This window comes from Urocitellus parryii, chromosome 12 (assembly GCF_045843805.1).
Source record: "Urocitellus parryii isolate mUroPar1 chromosome 12, mUroPar1.hap1, whole genome shotgun sequence".
In the NCBI taxonomy this organism is placed as follows: Eukaryota; Metazoa; Chordata; class Mammalia; order Rodentia; family Sciuridae; genus Urocitellus; species Urocitellus parryii.
This window is the reverse complement of record NC_135542.1, coordinates 8871196-8894857: the sequence shown is the minus strand read 5'-3', so window position 1 is coordinate 8894857 and position 23662 is coordinate 8871196. Positions and strand designations below refer to the sequence as shown.

General features: G+C 35.4%; 1 protein-coding gene across 2 annotated transcripts in view; it reads right to left on the bottom strand.

Moving 5' to 3' along the window:
- Positions 1 to 22491, bottom strand: part of Mrps9 (mitochondrial ribosomal protein S9) — a 57048-nt gene extending 34557 nt beyond the window's left edge. For both annotated transcript variants that reach the window (XM_026411344.2, XM_026411343.2), the window contains exons 1-2: positions 22328 to 22491; positions 11281 to 11460 (exon numbers count right to left, since the gene is read on the bottom strand). In XM_026411344.2, the coding sequence (XP_026267129.2) occupies positions 11281 to 11460; positions 22328 to 22462 (315 nt within the window). In that variant the 5' untranslated portion in view covers positions 22463 to 22491. The remainder of the gene's footprint in view (positions 1 to 11280; positions 11461 to 22327) is intronic.
- Between the last annotated feature and the right edge of the window lie 1171 nt (positions 22492 to 23662).

Here is a 23662-nt window from a genome sequence, read left to right as displayed (position 1 = left end):
TTGCCTTCCTAACCAGGATGACAAGAGACCTAATTATAGCCAGGCTAGGGGAAACCAGTTCAGTGGCACACATCCTTATATGTTAGTTTTGCTGGCCTCTCAGCTGGTCTATTAGGCTTGATGTTTATTTTAGTAGAAAGGTATTTGCTCAAGTCCTTCCAAATATAGTATTTAAATTTCCCTCTCTACCTCCACCTCCACCTCCACTGATGGTCTTGGTTTCTTTAATCAGTTTCTCTCAAAAACCACCAGCTCCAGGGACTTCCCCAAGCTCTCCCTGCAGATGGTAGACAATTTCATTCTTATTCTTCAACGCGACAGTTTTTATTCCACTTAAGAAAACACTTCATTGAAGAGAACATCTTACACAGTAACTAGAAATGCACTTCCTTACTTCAACAGAAAAACATTAAGATTAACCTATAAAATTCACACCAAACTCACCACCTTATTCAATAAGGTAATTATGATAAAGAACAAGTAACAAAAATGGATGGGAGTAGGTTATTTCACAAAAAAAAACTTAGGGCAAAGATTTGGTTGGGAAAGGTTCAGAAGGACAAGAAAAGAAAATGAGAAACATGAAAGCAAAGAAGTGTTGGAATACTTCATTCCTTTTGAGCAGTTTTCTTGAAGCATCCATAATGGCATGATAAAGAATGCCAAGTTTAAATATTTTGATAGGTGAAATTTAGCCAACCAGAAAACCACAGGAGGAAGGTGGTGAGAAAACTATTCTCTGTGGATGTGAAGCTCTCTGTCCAGAGTTAATGTTCTTGAGTTCCCACTGTGTGTAGGCACTCACCAGCAGCAAGTGGCCTTGTCCCTCAAGTATTTTAGAACTAGAGAAATACTGGCATTTCGCTTTCAAATTGTGGACCAAACTTGCCAACAATGAGAGAACTAATAGAAATTTCACAATTACCTGAAATAAGGGCTCTTTCCCTTCTAAACAACCGACATGAAAAATTATTACTTACTGAGAAATAGGAAGCACTAAATTTAAAAAAAAAGTGCTTGTGTTAAGACTCATTTAAATGACTCTTCAAGAAGCTTTGAAACAAGACTGCTAGCCAAAAAGTCTTTGTTTAAAGACTTAACAACTGTGTTTCAAGAAATGTTTTCTCAGGATAAGAACCATAACTTTGGAGTGGATTCATACACACACTGGTGTTCAAACACCATCAAAACTCAGGTCCGAGTACCTGAAAAGGTACCCAAACCACTGTCCTATTCCCTGATTTAAGGCTGTTGATTCCTTAATCTTTTAATTTTAAGTTATATCCCAAGAAAATCTAAGGAACTGGAATAAGTTCTAGCTTAGCATTTCTTATACTAAGTTTTAAAATTTGTATGGAATTTACTTGGCAAAGCCCTTAGGTTTTCTCAATTAATGTCTCATTTTGAGAAAGTGTCACACGTATGGTTTCATTTCAATGGCCAGTTGGCCACAAAAAATAAATAAATAAATAAATAGAAATTTCTTCTCCCCTTCCCCCTCCCTTTCCCCCTCCTCCTCCTCCTTCTTCAAACAAATAAAAATTTCTTCTCCTTCTCCTCCTCCTTCTTCTTAAAAAAAAAATGGAATATATATTTAATGTTAAGTATGACAAGTATGCTTAAAACACTGCTGACAAAAAAGAAAGAAATATAAGTTTTAAAAATTTCATCTAAAATGGGCTGGGGTTGTGGCTCTGTGGTAGAATGCTCGCCTAGCACAAGTGGGGAACTGGGTTTGATCTTCAGCACCACATAAAAATAAAATGGAGATATTGTGTCTACCTACAACTAAAAAACATTTAAAAAAAGATGCTAAGGGGCTGGGCTTATGGCTCAGTGGTGGAGCGCTCGAGAAGCACGGGCGGAGCCCTGGGTTTGATCCTCAGCACCACATTAAAAAAAAAAAATGAATTAAATAAAGGTAGTGTGTCCATCTATACCTAAAAAACAAATATTTTTAAAAAGATGCTATTAAATATAAAGCTTTAAAAATTAATCTAAGTAATGGAATAAAGCTAAACTTGCTAGTAAACATGCTTGTGCTTTCTGTTGCTGCTGTTATTTTTTGCTGTTTAGGTTTTAATCGGAATACTGATAATTTAAGAGTTTTTTAAAATGAAGGCAAAGTATTTGACTATATTCTTAGGATGAAGTCAAAGTATAAAAGGACTGTAGGCTCAACCCAAGAGAAGCACTGGGTCAGGAATGCAATCTCTATTAATTAGATATCCCAGCTGGGCAGTGGGTTTGCAGCTGTTAACTTGATCAATGACTTACCTAAATGTCATCTCTACTGATTCGCTTATAAATTACCAGCAAGTGAGACTAATGTACAGGTGCTAATTTATTTAAACTGTTCTCTACAGTTCTACATAGCTTTATAAACTGCATCTGGCACCTAATGTTAGCTGTCAGTTGTACTTAGACATGCCTGTCCTAACGACTCTGTTCATTAGAAGTGAGCACAAATTATGAAATATTGTGAAAAATGATACATCAAATGGAATGGGCACAGCAAATCAATTAGAGAAACTTCATACGGCATATTCACACTTAGGAGAATAAAACATTCTGGTTTCAGAATGAGGTCTATAATACCAATTAAAAAGTAATTGGTAGACTTCAGCAGTGTTATATATCAATTTGCTGGCTTTTTCCCTGAAATTTTAATAGTAATGTAGAACTTAACTTTTAATTCCCAAATAGTCATTACTAAATGCAAGTGCAGATCTGTATTCATAGGATGTAATATAAGTGAAATGTCTCCAACTAAAAAGTTATAACTACTACATGCTTAATTCAAAAAGGAAAGTGTAAATATCAGTGGCCCTCAACTTTTCTGTGTTTACAGCATGATTCTGAGTAAAATAATTTTTTATACACATGAAAAATTAAGAGATTCATTAAACAAACTGTCAGTCAACTGTTACTCTGTGTCTGCTCTAGTGCAGCAAAGTGTTCCCATCTCCACAAAGTTCCATAGGCCCTGGCTGCACCTCACTTGACCATCTTTTTACCTGGGGATCAAGAAGGAAAACTGCTTCTGTCTTTCCTGTTCTGCACTCATGGACTTAGCTCTTTACAGATTCTTCATTTTAACCACTTTCCACTGCTTAACAAAATCCATTCAGTTCAATGTTCCATCTGACAGATTCCTCTTAACAATGATGAATACTGTTATAGCCAAAAATATTTTTTACACACCGATCAATGTTTGGTAACCTGTGAAAGGTTTACAGAACAGGAATTGCGAACCATAGCATTAATTTGTCTATTTTCAATACATTACCACACATTTAAAGTACTTTCAGCATGCCACCATCTTAGTTGTTAGTGGGTAAGACCAATAGCAATTTGTTTCTTTTCAGTATGATTTTAAAAGTTAGGCAGAAATGAAACTACTATTTTGAAATAAGAGAACACCCATTCCTGCCAATGACTAATTTCCTTTTAATTATCTATCATACCAACTACAATTTTTTTTCACATAAATGTAACAAAAAGATTGAGCATTAACTATAGCAAAGTAATTCTATAAACATTTCAGCAAACACACAGTACTGTAGCCTTGGTAATAATAATAAGTCTTCTAGATGATGTAACTTTAAGTACAACAGTGACACACAGAATTAATTTTGTACCAAAACTGTAACCACTATATTTCTTTTTGCTTCACCAATCCACAACTCTATACTTTAGAATGCTTTATTAAATTAAGGAAACATTAGCATGTAGGATTAACTGGGTATAATATTCACATACAAATTATTTGGTGAGGCCAAATTTCTATTCAAACTCAATCCTCTGAAATAAAGTTGTAAAACCTAGAAATCAAAGAGAAAGTCCAATGAGGAGCTAAAATAGCTGACATGAATTCACGGATTTTACTTAGGAAGGAAGTACAGGTCCTCAATGACAGCTAATGACTCTTAGTTTTAATTCACATATCTAACAAGTTTAGTTATGCCAGGAGGTTGGCAGGCAGGTGAGAGCAGCTAGAGGCAGACACACAGACACATGACATCCTGACAGGAATCAGGAAGAGAGTACAGGGCAAACATGTACTCTGAGCCAGTCAGGGGTTAACAACCACACTGAAAAGGAAACTCAGAAGGCGCTATAGAGTTAAATTACAGCCACCAAACTCTACCAAAAAAAGGTTAGGGAGAGTACCAATTTATTTTGGAAAATATTATCCCAAAACTTAATCTTTCAAAGTGTGGAAAGAATACATTCTTAGGCTACAGAAAGATCTTATACAGCTTTGCTGTCTTCAACAACTAAGAACAATGACAAAACCCACCTCATAACATTTTTATAAAGATTAAACGTGGCTCCTTGATAGCATCTCTCTCTCTCTCTCTCTCTCTCTCTCTCTCTCTCTCTCTCACACACACACACACACACACACACACACACACACACACAGAAAATTTTCAGTATGTGGTGGTAGATTTCATTACAAATAATAACTAAAAATAATTTCCTCTTGTCTAGAAAACTCACTTGGTGAAATATCTAATTTCCTGATCATACTGAGTAAGAGAAAACTGATGGTACCTATTTTTAATTTATATATTAAAAAACAAACATTAATATACTGTGTATACAACAAGAGATATAAAAAATTATGCTCTATATATGTAATAAGAATTGTAAGGCATCTGCTGTCATAAATAAATAAAAAAATTATATAAAAAAGTCAAACATTATATGAAAGCACTGTAACAGTAATTGCAATGGGAGCTTAAAACTGTTTAAAAATTAGTTATCATAAATAACTAAGCATTTTTAACATGGAAATACTACATAAGATCCATCAGTTATATTTTCTCTCTTTCAGCTTACATATACAGTCAAGCTCTTTTTACAAATATAATTCCAGAAACATAAATAAAAACCACAATGGGCAGATAATTAAAAAATGCTCTGGCAAGAGTTGGTTGCCACTGTCTACTTTTATATCTACTCAGATGCTAAAGGGAATCTGCTAAAATTAATAAAATGCCAAAAAAGTTAACTGATATAAAAAGTGAGACTCAGTAAGGCCAATCAATCACTTGCAGCAAAGTCTAGTGCAGCAGAATGGTAACCCAGTGTCAACGAAAATGGCGAACACTCACTTCCATATGAGCGTCCAGATACCAAAGGAGGTGAGACACAGTATCAACCTAACCTTTAAATCAACCATGATAAATCAATACGCTCAACAGTATTTCAGATGATTCTCCCAACATTCAGTCTCAGGTGGCATGGAGGATTCGTGTGACAAAGACAATTAGAGAAAACAGTGAATGACTCCAGTTATGGTAGATTGTATTTATTAATACTGATAGCAATGAAAACAATAACACATTGCATTAATCTCATGCTCCTTGGTTTTATTTCGGGGCAGGCAATCAGGTATTATTTCAGAGATTAGAAAATCAAGTGACAGAAAGCTGTGAATATGCTTAACATTACAAAGCTAGTTAGTGACACAGAATCATCTATTCCCAGGTACTGCAGCTTTCAACACCATCACTTCAGCTACAATAAATTTATCAAAACAAAGCAAAATAAACCAAAAAAATAGAAAAAAATTTAATAACAAACTTTTACAACTTCTGCATTCAATATTCTTCATAAAAAAATTCAATTTCATTTTAGAAAAGATATATATTCTAAAGGAGCACCAGGTTTTTTTGTATTAATTCATTACTTAGCTAAAACTATGAGAAAATTTTATTGAACAATGACAAAATGATATCAGTATCTTCACCAAATGTACATGTATTTTAAAAATACAGACTAATTGTCACCATGCACATTTATCTAGTGATGTTAAGTATCTCTTCTTTGGAGGACAATTTCATATTTTGAGGACCAGAACTAAATATATTATCAAAAATTTGTTTCTACTTGATTGAATGATCATGTACTCACATGATCCTTTTAGATTTCTCTAAAAGGAGGATCCTTTTAGATTTCTCTATATAGCATTAAAAGGATTCTCTAGATGAAGTCACCAACGTAAGGTAGTCAACACCTTTTAATGAAAAATATTCAAGACCATTTTAATATATGAAATGATTTGTTCTAAATCTTAAATATTTTTGTCTAAATACATTTCATAAGTGGTTTTGGCCCTTGTTATTTTGGCAATTAGATAAGCAGTATGGAAAAAGGGGGTTTCTAAAATATATAAAATAACTAATGATTTAATCTAAACACAATGGCACTTAATTTACCTATGTGACAAGTAAAGTAACCCTAGACTTGTAACTAGGTGATTGAACTAAATTATAGGCCATGTCTACTCTGTATAAACTAAGCCCCTATAAGAATAATTTTAACATCCCAAAATAATATTCTGAGTAAACAGCCAAGCCATGTACTTGCCATTTCAAACAACGCAATTCATTTAAATATGTACAGTGTGAAAAGGTTTGTCCTTTCAGATAGAATTACAAAACCACTGACTGATTCTTTTTCTCAGTAAGCTAAATACACCTGATGTAAATCCAAAAAGATAGTTAAAAGCTGTTCAAAAACACTTCAGTGGCAAACTCAGCTGGAAGTGCAAAATGTTACTCAAGGACACAGAGGCCACAAGGAGACAGCAATGCCATTTTAAAAAATCAAACAGTAAAAAAGTAAAAAACAAAAACAAAATTACCTACAAAGACAAGCCTGGGCCCAGATGGCTTTCACCAGTGAATTGAACCAAATATTTATAAAATAATTAATATCCACTCTTTATAATCTCTTCCAAATATAGAAAAGAGTATTTCCCAACTTATTCTATGAGGCCAATATTACTCTGATATCAAATCAGACAAAGACATTCTAAGAAAACTATATTGATTAGATGCAAAAATCCTTAACAAAATGGTAGCAAACCAAATCTAGAAATATATAAAAAGTACTATGTAAGCTGACCAAAGGAAATTTATCTCATAAGCACAAGGTTGGTTTAACATTCAAAAATTAAATGTGATACACCACACCAACAGAATAAAGGATAAAAATCATGATTGTAAAAAAGCAGAAAAGATATTTGACAACATTTAACACCCCTTGATGATAAAACACTCAACCACCACCACCAGAAAAAAAAGTTCAACAAACTAGGTATGAAAAGGAACTTCCTGAAGCTGATACATTCACCCACACAAAATCCTGTGGCCACCATCCTCACATTTAACTGTGAATGAATATGGATGCTTTTGCTCGAGAGCAGAACGAATTGAGAATGTCTGTTCTAGCTATCTCTGTTCAATATTGTTGGAGGTTCTAGCCAGGGATATTAGGTGAGGAAAAAGAGTGAAAGAAAAGGGATCCAGATGGAAAGAAAGAAGTAAAACTGGACTATTTGCCAGTGACAATATGTTGTATGTGGAAATCTAGAAAATCCATTTAAAAACTATGGGAATTAATGAATGAATTCAGCAAGGTTCTCGATTCATGAGTGATAAACAAAATCACACAAAATATATACAAAAAAACAACTGTGCACCCTTTCAATGGAGAATCCAGATTAGAAAATCAATTCTATTTTATAGTAGGATTTTTTTTTAAAGAAACTAAAGCTTAGGAATTAATTTAACAAAAGAAGTGTCAAACCATGAAAACTACAAAGCATCACTGAGAGAAATTAAAGATATAAATGAAAACAGAAGAGCATCTCATCTCATAGATTAGAACTTAGCATGAAGATGGCATCACTCACAAAAGTGATCTAAAGATTTACCAGAGTCCCTGTTAAAGTTCTACCTGGCTCTTTGCGGAAATTAATAAGCCAACCCTAAAACTGCATACAGAAATTCAAGAGGCACAGAACAGTCAGAATTATGTTGGGGAAAAAAAAAAGAATCAAATAGGAGTATGTTCACTTCACAATTTCAAAACTTACTACCAAGCTATGGTAATCAAAACAGTAGTTACTGGCATAAGGATAAATAGATAAAGGGAAAAAACTATAAGTCCAGAAATAAACCGTAATATTTACGGTCAATTGGGTTTTGATAAGGATGACTGTTATGGTTTGAACATGACCTATCCTCTGAAAGTTCATGTGTGAGATGATGAAAGAATATTCAGAGGTGAAATGATTAGATTATGAGAGCTGTAACCTAATTAGTGGATTAATCCATTTGACAGATTAATAATTTGAAAGAACTACACTGTACTAGGTTGATAACTACAGGAAGAAGTAGGTCACTGGGGCTTATATTTTGTCCCTGGCACCTGCTTTCTCTCTCTACTTCTTGGCACAATAAACTGAGCAGCCTTCCTCCACCACCCACTTTGCCATGCTGTTCTGCGTCAACAGGCTGAGAGCCATGGAGTTGGCTGACCATGAATTCAATCTCTGAAACTGTGAGCCCCAAATAAACTTTTCCTCTAAGATGTTCTTGTCAGCTATTTTGTTCACAGAAACAAAAAGCTGACACACAGAGATAAAAGAATTCCATGGGGGAAACAAGTCTTTTCAACAAATGATTCTGGGACAACTGAATATCCACATGTAAAAAAATAAAGTTGGACCCCTACCTCACACTATATACAAAAATTACTTCAAAATGGATCAAAACCTAAATGCAATAACTAAAACTGTAAAACTCTTAGAAGAACCCAAGGGCAAATCTTCATGACCTTGGATTAGCAATAGTTTCTTAGGTGTATACTAAAGAGAACTAAAAACATGCCTACCTAAAAACTTGATATTCATAGCACTCATGTTCATAGCAACATTATTCACAATCAGCTAAAACAGAAACAATCCATATGCCACTCAGCTGATGACTGAATTTTTAATAGAAAATTACTCAAGAACAACTTTTCTTTTTTAAAATTTTCTGACATGAAAATTGAATATGTAGCCAGGTATGGCAGAGTATGTCCATAATCCCAGTGACTCAGGAGACTGAGACAGGTGGAATCTAAAATATACTTAGTTATATTTGTTCAAATATTTCAATTGTAAAACTTTTTAAAAATAGTGTATGATATTTATTACTTATCTCCTACTCTATTAAAATGGAATTTTTAAGTGAATTTAAAAAAAAAGAAAATTACTCAGGAACAAAAATTAATAAATACTGATATAAGCTACACCATGGATAAATATTAAAAACATGCTTTGGGAAAGAGGCCAGTCACAGAAGACCACAAATGGATGGATAGATTCTATTTATAAGAAATAGCCAGAATAGGCAAATCTATACAGACAAAATGTAGAAAGTATAGCTGCCTAGAGTTGGGGGATGGGAAGAAGTACAGCACACTAAAGAGTAGGAAGTTTCATTTTGGGATAATGAAAATATTCAGAAGTTTGATTACAGTCATGGCTGTACAACTCTGTGACTAAATTAAAAACCAGTAAATCGTACACCCTAAATGATTCATGAATTATGTCTTAACCCAGCCGCTACCACCCAAAAAAGGAAACAGCAAAAATGTTAGTTATCTCAGGACAAATAACTAGGGAAGCAGAGATTACGTTCCTATTTAGAAAAAAACTGCAGTATGACAATTTGTGCCAAATTGCTCACTAATCTGTCTTTTAAAAGGGGACATGGGGAAGAATAAAATCTTATTTTTGACCTTTTCTTCAGTTCTTAAAAACTCATATTTTTTGACTACATAGATACCTAATTTTTGTGGGTTTTTTCTTCTAATTCTCTTGAAAATAATAATTTTTTGAGTATACAGATATCTTAGTTAAAAATTATGGATATTTTCAGGTGACCATGATCTATGAAATGAGGCAGATATGAAAAAAGAACTTTAAAGTTTAAAATCTTACAGCTCCTCCATTTTTGCATACTTATTTACACAGAATGCTAAGTCTTTCTGTGCCTCAGGTTCCTTTTTTTAAAAAAATGCAGCAAGCAACCATACTTAACCCATACTACCTAGGATAAAATTAAAGTGTATTAAAAATAGTTTTATTAATATAATCCATATTATCAAAAGATTAATAAAGAGGACAGCAGTTACAAGGTCTACAACTTGAATCACTAAGACCTAAAAGGGCAATAGAAAGTTTTTAAGATAAAAATGTTGATCTGAGACATTAAAAATATACTTCAGAACCATTTACAAACAGAAAATGTATACTTAAAAATGGGAATTAAACTAATTCATTAAAAATGATAATTATGTCTGTGTACTCTCCATTCGTGGATTCAATAACCACAGATTGAAAATATTTAAAAAAAGAGAAACTGCACCTATACTAAACATATGCAGACTTTTTCTTGCCATTATTCCCTAAATAATGCAGTATGACAATTACTTACATAGCATTTATATTGTACTAGATATTATATAGGTAATCTAGAGAAGATTTAAAATATACTGGAAAATATATGCAGGTCTTATGAAAATATTACACCACTTAATATGACAGCTGATCATTCATAGACTTTGGTATCCATGGATATCCTGGAGCTAAGCCCCCAGGATAACAAAGGACAACTATATACAATCATGTCACCTAATAACTGTTTCAGTCGTGATGATCACATAAGATTACATGGGCTAGTGACATAGTTATCCTCTTAATATAAGTACATTCTATGATGTTCACAAAACCACAAAACCACTTAAGGAAGCATTTCTCAAAACATACATTGGTCATTCAGCAAAACATTACTATATTTAAAAAGCATATAAAAATGTGACATCTATATGAAGATGTCATTTTCAGTTAAATACAAAACATTAGGAGATGTCAGATGTTACTTTTTAAAAATCAGCACAATCTTAAAGCTGTTAAATTTAAATTCCTCAGCTAGTTACTTTGGAATTTCTAACACAAAAGTATTATTAACTATTACTATTTTTATCAGGAATATAGTAATTCAAGAGCACAGAAGGAACTGAATTCTGACCTTAATTGTCAAAACACCTGCAACATGCTTTCATTTTAAAAATATTACCATCTATTTTATCATTTTTGTCAGAAAGCAGAGCCTAAGAGTACCATTTGAAAACATTTTCAAATGGTATATAAGCATCCATAGAAGTCCAGGTCCTCTGACCTTGAATCAGGAAAAGTATCCATTTCTGGTTAAAATCTAAAATACACTATACTTTGTGATGCTTCAAGTACACAGTGGCATCTCTCTTTGAAATCATGGTTCCAACTTGCAAGGTACAGTGACATTTTTCCTTACTCTGACAGTTTGATTAAAATTTACAGAGAGCTAAGGGGCTCATGCTGAAGAAAAGTGCTGTAAATGTCTAAAACTCTACAGCAATTACTTTTCCAACTGAGTTAACTGTACTTACGTCAATATCCTCTTGGGTAAAAGTTTCTGGATCTTCTCCCATCATGTTGGCCAAGTGTCTCTTTCCTATGTTGAACTCTTCAATCTGCTTTTTAATAAAGTCCTCTGTGTATGTTTCACGTCTTGAGGCTGGAACACTTTTCTTTGTCGTTACAACTGTGGTATGTATTAACCTTAATATCTAACAGAAAATGTAAATGGAAAGAAAAAATATTTTAAATTAAACTGATCCAACAGGCCAGCATCTCTAAATAAAAGAGGATATCTAAACAGTTGACTTTTTTAAAACTATCATACTCAGCTGGCAAGGAGTCCAGAAACAAGTAAGAGGGCTCCTTAAGAAAGGAGGACTGGGGAATACAGCTCTGGAATACAGAGCTACAGCATTTGCCTCACATGCAGGAGGCCCCAGGTTCAATCCCCAATATGACAAAGCAAGCAAACAAGTAAGATGGTAAAAACCGATCTTGCTCAAAAGCTTATCTGTGAAGCAGATTAAACTACTAGCATTTCAGAACATTTAAAATACTTAAGTGGTATGCTACATATCCTTATTTATCATAAACATCCATCCTTCCCATAGCTTTCCCCTTCCTCTGAGAATACTAAAGTCAGATGACTCTACAGCAGTAATGTCACTATAGTTATAACAGGAAATATAAGAAAAAAATACAGGAAAAATATTATGACATCCAATTAATGGTAAACTTATGTTTTTAAATGCTTCAAAAGAGTTTTTTAAAAAAGGATCTTTCTATTCTTTCATGGGTCAAAAAGAGAGATTTCAAATTGCACAAAACTTTATTTTCCCTCTGGAGAGCACAGAGGAATTCTCCCTTTTCAATATGTAATTGATCAAGAATTATAATTTTTACAGTGCTATATAAAGATACACTGTTATTATCAATGAATAAAAACAAGACCACAACTTGCTTGTGTATATGGTGGCTTCCTATACCCATGGCATGGTTTTGCTTTCCTTGATTTGTTATCCTAGCAGTTGAAAGACAATACAGTACAAAAAGATATTTTGAGACCACACTGATATTATATTTATACTTTTATTATAGTATATTATTATAATTATTCTATTTTATTATTTATTATCGCTAATTGCTTTCTGTACCTAATTTATTTATTAAACTTTCTCTGAAATATACATGTTATAGGAAAAAACAGTACAGATTTCAGTACTATCTTTGGTCTCAGTAATCCACTGGGGATCTGCAATGCATCCCCTGTGGATAAGGGGGCTCCTATAGTCAGCCTACTCTTTTACAGACAGGTCTTGTTTTTATACCTCTGATCCCCACTGCCATCAACTCCTTACTTTAGTAGTTTAATCATCTCATGTATTTACAGGAGTACAGGGGTTTTCTGGTATTTGTTTTTGTTATGATTCCATGTCTTCTGTGAGCAAGAGGATGCTGCTTCTCATATTCACAGCGAAGAGAAAATGCTTTGTTGACCCAAGAATCTGTCAAAGATATAAACTGGGTCCAAAAAAATAACAGCCATACACTAGAGGTAATTCTCCCAAATGTTTCATTGACAAACTATGATTATGCTGCTGGTTTTATAAATAATACGACAAAATATTTTTGCCCAAGGCTAAAACAATCCACTCATAAAACAAGTGAACCCACAATTCAAACAAATTCCTTAAGACACTGTTTTAGGTTACCATCACAATCCCCAGCCATCACCACCCATAGACCTTAGGAGAAATGAGCCTCCCAGTGAACACGGCTCTGTCACTGAAGTAAAGGATTGTAGAAGAACAGCAAGATCAGGAGGAAAGTGAGGAGTTCAATTTTAGGAATGTTGTTTGAGATATCTGGTGGATATCCCAAAGGGCAGATGGCTCTGAGCATGGGCACACGGGAAAGATCTGAGATACAGGTACAGGTTATGTTAAAACCCGAAGGAGACACGAAGCAGACACCATTAGCGGTGGGAAGATGGCAGGCATTGGTATTAGAATGAGAATTGTCTCTTCTATTACATGAACAAAATCATTTACATATGAGGGAAGGAATCAGAAAAGTAAAGTTACTTGTCTTATGTGGCCACTATTTTCTTTGAGAAGTAGGAGATGAGATGGTCCACTGAGAGCAAAAGGTGATAGATTTAATGGACTGAATATTTCATATTCAAAGAGCAATGATACAGTGGTTTAAAGTGTAGCAAGAAAAAGGAATCTAGAACCATACAATATTTTGTCAGTTATCTTTTCCTTTCCTGTAGATTTTTTCTGTATGTCTCAATAGTACATTCAATACACTATTCAGTTCCGAGAGTTACATCTTAGGGCAGATTGTACAGTTAAGCATTACAAAGTTTTTCCACTCCCATGAAATCATTTTTACCTTGAATTAAATTCTGTTGTATCATAAAACTGTAATCCTTTCCACTACCTACTTACATGTCCCTGAGATAACATTGCCCATGCTTTTCATTTAAAATTTAGGTTCTGTTTGACAATCTAAATCTTTAATAGATGAAAATATGTGGGTTTAGCTATTCAGTCATCTTACCTTTATATTTTTCATACTTTTTCCCTATTTTCTTTCTTTCACTATATGGAAGGATCTGGGTTTGCCTTTTGTTTTTAATCTCTTTTATCTAGCAATCTGAATAAGATACAGCCTGCTCTGTTTTGCTAGTGTATCTCTGAGTAAAACATTTAAAGGTACTTTTACTCTCAACTCTGGAAAGAAAACAATACCACTGACTTCTCACCAAATTACTCTCCACCCATGGCAATGATCCACTGTTGTGTTCTCCATTCATATCAGTTTCTCTCTGATTTATTGTCCCTTGATTCTGCACTTGGGACAGTAGAATTCTTACTCCTTTCTGCAGTGTCAATTCTGCTTACAGCAGCCACTGTGAATTTTTGTTTTTTGTATCACTATCTTCAAAACTCAAGCCTCAAGATTTTCTTTTAATCATATCTTCTTGTCTTTTCCCTTCTAAAATCCTTTTAATGGTATCTTTCACAGTGAGCATAGCTGTGGTAAAACACAGTTGTTAGAGGATATATTCCAAGACTTCAAAGTGCAAGCCTGAAATCATGGGTAGAACAGATCCCTATATACACTTTATTTCATGTATTTACATACTTTTGATAAAGTTTAATTTATAAATTAGGCACAGTAAGAGATTACAACAACTAATAACAAAATAGAACAATTATAAAACCATATGCTGTAATAAAAGTTAAGTGAACACGGTCTCTCTTGAGAGAGTTAAGACAAATATTTGGACTACAGTTGAACATGAACAAAGGCAACTAGAGAAAAAACAAAACTGTGGATGGGGGTTGGAGAGTACTGTAATTCTTCTATTTTATTTTATTAAACAAATATGCCTTTGTATTTTCTTTCTCTATCTCTCCATTTTCTCTTCTTTGGTTCCTACATTTTAGCATCTCCTCAAGCAAAACAGATGATCACTGACTTGAAGATTTGTTTCTTCACTTGATTTAAAAGTTTACATCTATCTCTGTTCTCTGGAGTTTGTAACACTACATGGTAGCTTCTCTACTTTTAACATAAGTAAGGTGGAAATATATTCACAAGGATTTTTATCATTCATTTAGAAAGGGCTTTAAAATTGACCTTACTTACTATTTTTCATAAAAGCTCTTTAGGATCTTTTTCAAAGACATACACACTGCTTAAGAATATGACATCCTAATGATGGTGGAATGTGATGGACATTATTAACCAAAGTACATGTATGAAAACACAAATTTGTGCGAATATACTTTGTATACAACCAGAGATATGAAAAATTGTGCTCTATATGTATAATAAGAATTGTAATGCATTCTGCTGTCATATATAAATAAAAAATTAATTAAAAAGAATATGATATCCTGGAAATTCATATATTTGTTAAATTTACAAAATTATCACAGCATTAGTACCAGGCTACTGAATATATTTATTAAATGTTATGAATTATTCCAGCAAGGAAGTCATACAAAAATATTTACATTTAAAGGAGCTCATTATTCATTGGTACAATCCATTAAATAAGAAACAGAGAGAGTGAAGAAACAAGATGTTTAGCCAAACATACCAAGAATTCCTGGAGAAAATTTACTTTCCAACTGAATAATTCCCAACAAAATTTTCTATATTCCATTTCCAGCTAAAAAGCTATGATAAGAGAATTTTCATCAGACTTTTGAGGGTGGAATAGTACAGATACGACCTGACAGATTTGTTTCTTTTTAAAAATAATCAGTGGGTCAGACAACTATAATTTCAATAAAGCAGGCTGCCAAGGATGCAGACACATCTTGACAGCAGTGATGTCCCAAGTTTGGCCAGATGCCAGCTTAACACTACTTCAATGGTATTACAGCAGTATTAAGGAGTTTCCTTTCGGTTTAATTGGATAAAATGGAACAAAGAAGAATGTGCTGCTAATTTGAATAGAAAGGCAAAAAAACAACAACAACAACAACAAACAAACAAAAAACAACAAACTTTGAAGAAATTTTAAAAAGGTAAAGCCTAAAGTCAGATAAGGGAAAATGTGAATAGGAAGACTCTATGGTCTCCAAGAGAGTGTTACGAGTTACTTGTATAAATTAGGTCCCTGGATGAAAGCAAATGAAACAGACTTTGGTTTACCTAAGCGGAAGGGACTTTTCTTAAAAGGCTATTTAGGAGCCCACAGAACAATGCTTGAAAACAGGCAGGGCCTATGGAATCTCTCTGGCAGCCGCAAAGCAGGAATTCCAGTGATCTTTACCACAAGTTCTCTTTAATAAAATGTGGCTATTAAGATAAAATGAGAGTCAAACTATCTTGTTGCTATACCCAAGATCTCAAGGGAGGGAGCATCTAATGCGACTACCTTGGGTTAGGCGCCTCAGATTGTAGTTCTGTATTACATTTAATGGGAAAGATCTAATTTTTCCTGAGGAAACTAAGGTGCTATTATGAAAGGGAAATGGATGCTAGGTTAAACAAACTAGGAAATCCACTACATTGCTGAAAAAAATTCACCATTTATATTCATTCCCAAACTACTGTAAATTAAGTGACTTAACATACTTACAGATTAAATAACATAAGCGGACTCTGAATAATGATTAAAACAATTTAACTATAAAAAGTTCTTATTGGGACAATCAGGAAAATTTGAACATGGAATGGATAAGGGATGACATTAAGAAATTACCACTTGGGCTGGGGATGTGGCTCAAGCGGTGGCGCGCTCGCCTGGCATGCGTGCGGCCCGGGTTCGATTCTCAGCACCACATACAAACAAAAATGTTGTGTCTGCCGAAAACTAAAAAAAAAAATTCTCTCTCTCTCTTTAAAAAAAAAAAAGAAATTACCACTCGTTATGTTAAGATATGGTAGTAGCATGGAAGTTATGTTTTTAAAAATCTTTATCCAGTAGAGATGAATATTCAAGTACAAGTAAAATAACACAATGTTTGACATTTACATAAGTGCCTCCAGGAGGTAGTGTTGGGGAAAGATGCACATAGAGGTGAAATAAGACTGGGAAAATCTTAATAACTGTAGAAATTCACAGATACATGGGCTCATTATATTTTGTATATGCTTGAAATTTTTCATAATAAAACTCTAAAAAATAAACTATTTTATAAGTTCACTTAACAAATTTGAGCAACTACCAAGGGCCAGGCTCTGTGCTACATTTTAAGAGAAATAACTGTAGGGCAGAACTGAGTTATGTTAAAATACGACTATTGCCAGAAAAAAACATAAAACATAATAAAGATGTCTCAACCCTACTTGAAAAAAAAGAATAATATAGCAAGTATTTACATATATACACATATATGCCCATACATAAGAAATATTCACATTGTTTTTTGAGAAAGGGTCTCATTATGTTTCCCAGGCTGGCCTTGAACTCTTGGGCTCAAGTGACCTACCTCAGCTTCTCAAGTGCGGGGACTACAGGTTTACTACGGCACCCAGGCCAGGTATTTAAGAAACAATGAACATCTTTTGAGCTACTTTTAAGACACTGTACTAGGAATTGTAGTGGTGATACATGGGTATTATATTTTTACTTTCAAGAGTTTTACAAAACTACTTCAGGGTAAAACTGCAAATACATAAGACGCTCAGACATCAACAAAAGAGGTATATGTGGGTCTTCTGCTGCCATGGGCAACTTTCAAGACAGCTCCCCATGATCTGCTGATGTTGATTCTGCTGACGTTGATGTCTTGTGTAATGGCCTTCTCTCTCAAGAGCAGGGTGGACCTCCTACATTGATTCAGACGAGTGGAATCAATTAAGAACATGGATGTCACTTCTGAGGTTAGGTTAGAAAAAGACAGTTTTCGCTTGCTCACCTCTCTTGACCAACCTGATGGAGCCAAATGTGGCAAGCTGTGCTACAGAGACCATGTGGGCAAGAATTGGGGGAGAACTCTGACCAACAGCTGGCAAAGAACCAGGACCAAACTTTGCAGGAATTCAAATCCTGATAATGACTACAGTAAGAACTCAAAAGTGGATTCTCCCTCAGTGGAGACTTGAGATGACTGTAGCTACAGCAAACAGATGACTTCAGTCTTATGAGAGACCCTTGACACAAAGAGTAAGTAAGGTAGACTTGGAGCTCTGCATGCCCAGAAACCGTGGGATGACAAATGTCTGTTGTTTTAAGCTTCTAAATAATTACTTCATCATCTTAATTACAATAATGAAGCACAATAAAAGGAAGTTTACTTATCTTGTTTTACAAGGGAAAGAGAAATGGAGATGATAATAACATATGTTATCAAGTTTTCTTTAAATAAAAAATTTATAAATTGCTACCTAAGGAAAATTTTAGTGTTGAGGTATTTTAATAATTAAAACAATGAGGATCACATTAAATTCTATCATTATGAAGACAAGATGGGATCCCAAAATGAGCAACTTATCCCACCCAAGGGGTTTTCTTTTCCATTGCTAATAAACTAGGATCAAATACATATAGATTTTTTTTCAACAATTATTGGGGGGGGAGGTCATAAGTAATTTACAGAGTTGCATTTTATACAACTGCATTTGATAAAAATGAAAGTCAATTTTAAAATTTGTTTTTCAAAACATTTTTTAGACATTTATCAAAAAAAAGTTACTAAGCCTTTATTGTAGACCAAAGGGTACTGTGATAATTACAGAATGTAATAACTTCCAGAATCCATCAAAGATTAAAAAAAAAAAAAAGAATATACTTCAGACAAAAGGCAGAAATATGTTTATAGTATTTACAGTAAAATCAAAAACAAAAGCTAAGCCATCAAATATCATTGATCATTCTTCTCTGGCAGACAATTCAAATCAATAAGTGCATATTGGCTTGGTTAAAAACAGAAAGTTTAAGCATTAAGCAAGTGTACAGAAAATAAAAATTAAGAGAAAAACCCTACTAATATCCTAGCAATAATTTCAAAACAGCAACTTGTTACTGTTTTTTCTTATTCACAAAAATCATAAATACATAGAAAGTTAAATTAGCACTACTGTTATTACAGTCACAGAGGATTTAAGAATTCACGGGTAATCTTTGTAGAACATCATGAAACAGAACTGTCCACTGCTTATAATAATGCCAGAGCTATTTTCATTTGTCATAGGTTAAAAAAAAAAATTCAAGTACTTTAGCATAGCAAAGCAGATCACCTCTGTCCCCTGCCCAACTTTCTAATCCTTTTGTTACCATTGAAATTAAGAGAAAGCCTGCATAAAACTCTCTAGCTTCACTTGCTTTTATCACCAATTTGGAGGTCACACTGCTAAGCAATATATTCCCATTAGCTCTCTATAGATAACTGACCAGGCTCACAATGGTAATAGTTACCTAAGTTGTTTTTCAAAACTTGGACGCAGCTCCAATGGGTTGAAACCACCCATCCTTCCCTTGGACCTATACAAGTATCTAAGAGGTCAACTTTTGACATTAGAGGGCCAAAACTCTACCCTGAGAGCATTCCAACTCCGCCATTTTTTGAACATGTATCCTATGAAGAGCCATGATCTTGATTAAGCATACATAGACCACTGATTATTTCACTATACCCTACCTCTAATAAGTTTCCCCAAACCTCAGACTACTCTGCTTCTTTATCTCCTTATCCTAGGGAGATGCTTTACTTCCTTGGCTGCCCGGTGAATCACCTCTCTTTTGCAAAACTCTTCTTGCAATGATTAGGTATAATGCATAGCCTGGTTCAGTAACCAAAACTAAGCTATAACCAAATATTAGTTATTGCCAGAATCCACTATTATTCTACACATCTCTATGCCTTTATGCATCTATTCACATTTCTAGAGCAGAATACCTCCATTTTTTCATTACTAATAGCTACAAATGGCTCCACTTTGCTATCACCTAATAGCTGCAAATGGCTCCACGTTGCTATCACCACTTGCTCTGGGATGCTGCCCATACAGTCTCTATCCTTTACAGCTCTTGTCTGCATTAGGCACTGCACTTCTGTGCTCTTCTGGATTGATCTCTGTCAATCTCACATTACATTCACGGACATATTATCTGAAAAGTTTGGCCATTCATAAAATTAACTTACTTGACCCAAAATTTGGGAGACTCAGATTATTTGCTACTGTACTAAGGTATCATATGAAACACATTCTACTAGATTGGTGAGCAAGATGAAGTCAGCCAGTGAGGGTCAAAACTAAGAACCCAGGAGTTGCAGTTTAATAAAACTTTTCTTTTTTTCTTGCTGTATGAATGTTTCTCAAACTTTTTGACTGTGACCTAGTTATGTAAATATTTATAATCAACCACCTAGTACATACTAATGCACATATACAAAATGCAAAAATATTTAACTGTATAAGATGCACTTTAATTATAAATTATTCTATTTTCTCTACTCCTTTCAAGTTGTCTGAACTTCTGAGATTTCATAATTAACAGGTTATGGCCCAAATTCGGGGAAAAGAAAATGGGAGAGCATTAAGTATTTTAGTCACTCATGAAGTGAGTAAAAATTAAAAATTTTATTAACATAGCTATTAATATTTAACATGGCAATAGGTACTTCTTAATATGAATATTTAAAATATTAATATTTAAGACATATGAACTCAATAACAGAAAAAAATAGCTTTAAAAATGGCTTTAACTATATACATGGAATCATTAAGGATCTAAAGGGGTCAGTTAAGCTTTTCAGTTATATCTTAGCTGTACCCCATGTGGTAAAACATATGCTGTGGTAGTGTTCAGGAATTCTGAGACACAGCCTCCTCAGAGCCATTCCTTGAAAGTGCTAAGATTGCTACTTTCAGGTAATTACTGGATTATATTTTGGTTACCTCAGGTGATGTGATCAGTAAATATCTGCCATGGGGGTGGGGGGAGTTATGTTTCAAGAGTGGTCAGGGAGATCAAAATTAGGAGAAATCAGTCTTCACCCATCTCATTCCACTCACTCAATCAATTGATCTTGATGTAAGTAGAAAAGAGACATTCTCATAATTATAAAATGTGAACCACTATAGCCTTTTTGTACATCTAAATGGAAAAATCCATTAGAATTTAAGATGTATGCATCCTTCGTATAATAACCTCACAAGTGGAAATCTCTACCACAGAAATAAAAGTATCAGAACCTAAAGACCAGACCAGGATATTTACTGCAAACCTGTGGGAACAAAGTGAAAGAGTCAATGCCCGCCAATTGTTACATTAACTTTAATACATTCATATCAGAATATAATTCAGCAATTAAAAATGTTTTACAGATGTAAGTGACCTAATGGAATTTCTACCACGTGTTAGAAAAGCAAAAAAGTGGAATGTGATCTGATATACATACTAATACATGATTTTAAAAACATGAGAAAATACATAGAAGGAGACTGTTTACAGTTGTGGGGAAGGTAAAGAAAGTTCCCATCTCCTACATACACATTGTCAAAAACAAATGTTCTGTATGCTAGGGTCCCTTTCAAACATATTTATGTACAAACAGGAAAGACAGACTCAAGACATGCATGAATAATTTAAATTTCCAGCATATTTTCCAATATAATTTTTTTTAAAGTTTGATGGATAAATGAATGAACTGATTTATTTAAGCTAGAATACAAAGAATATACAAAAAATAGTATTTTTTTTCAAAATAGATTTTGGGACACAGTATTTGGCTTTTCTGCAATATTTGGTACTTTATCTCTTTCAAACATTGTCTTGCTTTCCATGACACCACTGATTTACTCCTACTTATTTGAAAGCACATTCTCAATCTCCTGGGGCCAATTCCTGATTTGTTTGTCCTTTAGGCTACTATCTGTCCCTCTACAAGGTAACAAGGGACTTCTAAGTCAGTTCTCCTGGGTTATAGACAGGCATATCTATAGGCCTTGTGAAAATCTCCAATTGGAAATGCCACAGATACCTAAAACACGATTATATCCAAAAATAAATTCGTTTCTTTCCTTTTAAATCTGGTTCCTTCTCCTGGGACGCTCTGTCAGTGAACTAGCATAGTCAGCGAACCAGCTAGCTAGCATGACAGTTCCCCACCACTCTCCGAATTAAGTGAAGGTACAAATTCTGGCCTCTGTCTCTCCAAAGACAAGGTGTGGGGAAATTTGAGAAATCAAACTGCAGTTGCAAGACACTTTTAAATAAAAGTTGCTGTTCTCCCCACAGTGTGACTTTCTCCATTTAGTCTTCCAGGCCACTGCAAGAGTCCAGTTTCCATTCTCTTGTGGTGGGGCCCTCCTCCCCTCTGGACCCAACAGAACACAGAACCTCGGCTCTTCGGCAAGTCAAGGAGGGCTCGCTCCCGCTCCGTCTGAAGGTAACTTTGCTTTACTGCACTCCCAAATACCCCAAGCAACCTCCAGAGGGACCGCTACCAGCCGAGACCCACCTCCCCAGTCCTAAACTCAGGCTCTACGAAATATCCAAGACCCTAAAGCCCCCACTTGGGGACACGAGAGACGCCGCGGGTGGCAGCGCCGGTGGCACCTCCTCACATTCCCACCTTCTCCAGTTCTCCCAGGCCTTACCTGGGATCTGGCACCTGTCTGTAAACCGGCCGCCGCGGTTTGCCAAAGTCCCTGCCTCCGGGCGAGGCTAACCCTACCCACGAGAAAGAGGCGGTAGGAAAGCGTCCCACCGCAGGACACGCAGGGAGCTGCCATGTTGCCGGTAGGAGACCCCGGCAGGAGGGGCGAGGGGCGGGGCCTGGGGCCTGCGCAGGCGCGGATGGGCGCCGGGTTCCCCGGCTCTCGCGAGGAGGAGCTTCACCGGCATTTGCCGCGGGGGCGTGTCCTGCTGCCCGAGAAGGCTCGCGGTTGATTGGGTGCGTGAGCCCGCGGGGCGTGTCTGACTCCACCCCTTCGTGGGAGTGGCTAGTCGATGTTTACTTTGGCCCCTTGGCCTCTTCAGGTGCTCAAGTCCAGGGGCTCTCCTGTTCTTTTTGGTGCTGACTTCCGCGTGACTCCTCAATCCGTCTTTCTTCCCAGGCCCATTGCTGCACCTCGAGCTGGCTCTGCCTGCACCTCGCGTTTAGGCACCCTTTGTAGCTGCCGAGCCTGCCTTCTTTTGGTGGGAGTTCATTCTCCAACACCCGGGGGCCCCACCGCAGCCCTTTGCTCACCCCCAGTCTTGGTTCCTGTCTGCCTTGCAAGAATGGGCTTTCGGCTCCCAACTCTCCGCATTTTTCAGGATCCAGGTAAAGACCCTTCTCCAGCAACTGCCCAACCAATCTAGGTTCCCTGGCACTCACTCCCACACTGTTATAACACAGACTGAGAGCAAACACTGCCTTAGTCTTTGCAGAGGGTTCCTTATAGCATTGGTACTGAGCCTCAATGAAACCAGTCAGAAGTGAGTAGTTGTCGAGTAGAGATGAGTCTGCCTTGCTTTTTATTTTTTTAAAGTTGTAGATGGACACAATACATTTTATTTATTTATTTTTATGTGATGCTGAGAATCGAACCCAGTGCCTCACACGTTCTAGGCGAGCACTGTACCACTGAGCCATAACCCCAGCCCATATGCCTCGTTTTTTGAAACTTGTGCGCTTTTGACAGTAACTCCCCGGGTACTTTCTATCAAATACAAATCAAGTGATTTAGTAAGCCATTCTAAAAGGACTTCCAAATATCTAGATTTGAAGGAGTAGTAAAATTAAAACATACACATTCACAGAAAATCTGAAATCATATAAAGTGGTCCAGCAAATACATGCCATCTACTTATAAGTATCATCTCCCAAAGCACAAAAATTTTAACATTGAAAAAGTAGAAGTGGGGTGGCTGGGCTTGTAGCTCAGTGGCAGAGCGCTTGCCTAGCATGTGTGAGGCACCAGGTTCAATCCTCAGCAGCACCATATAAA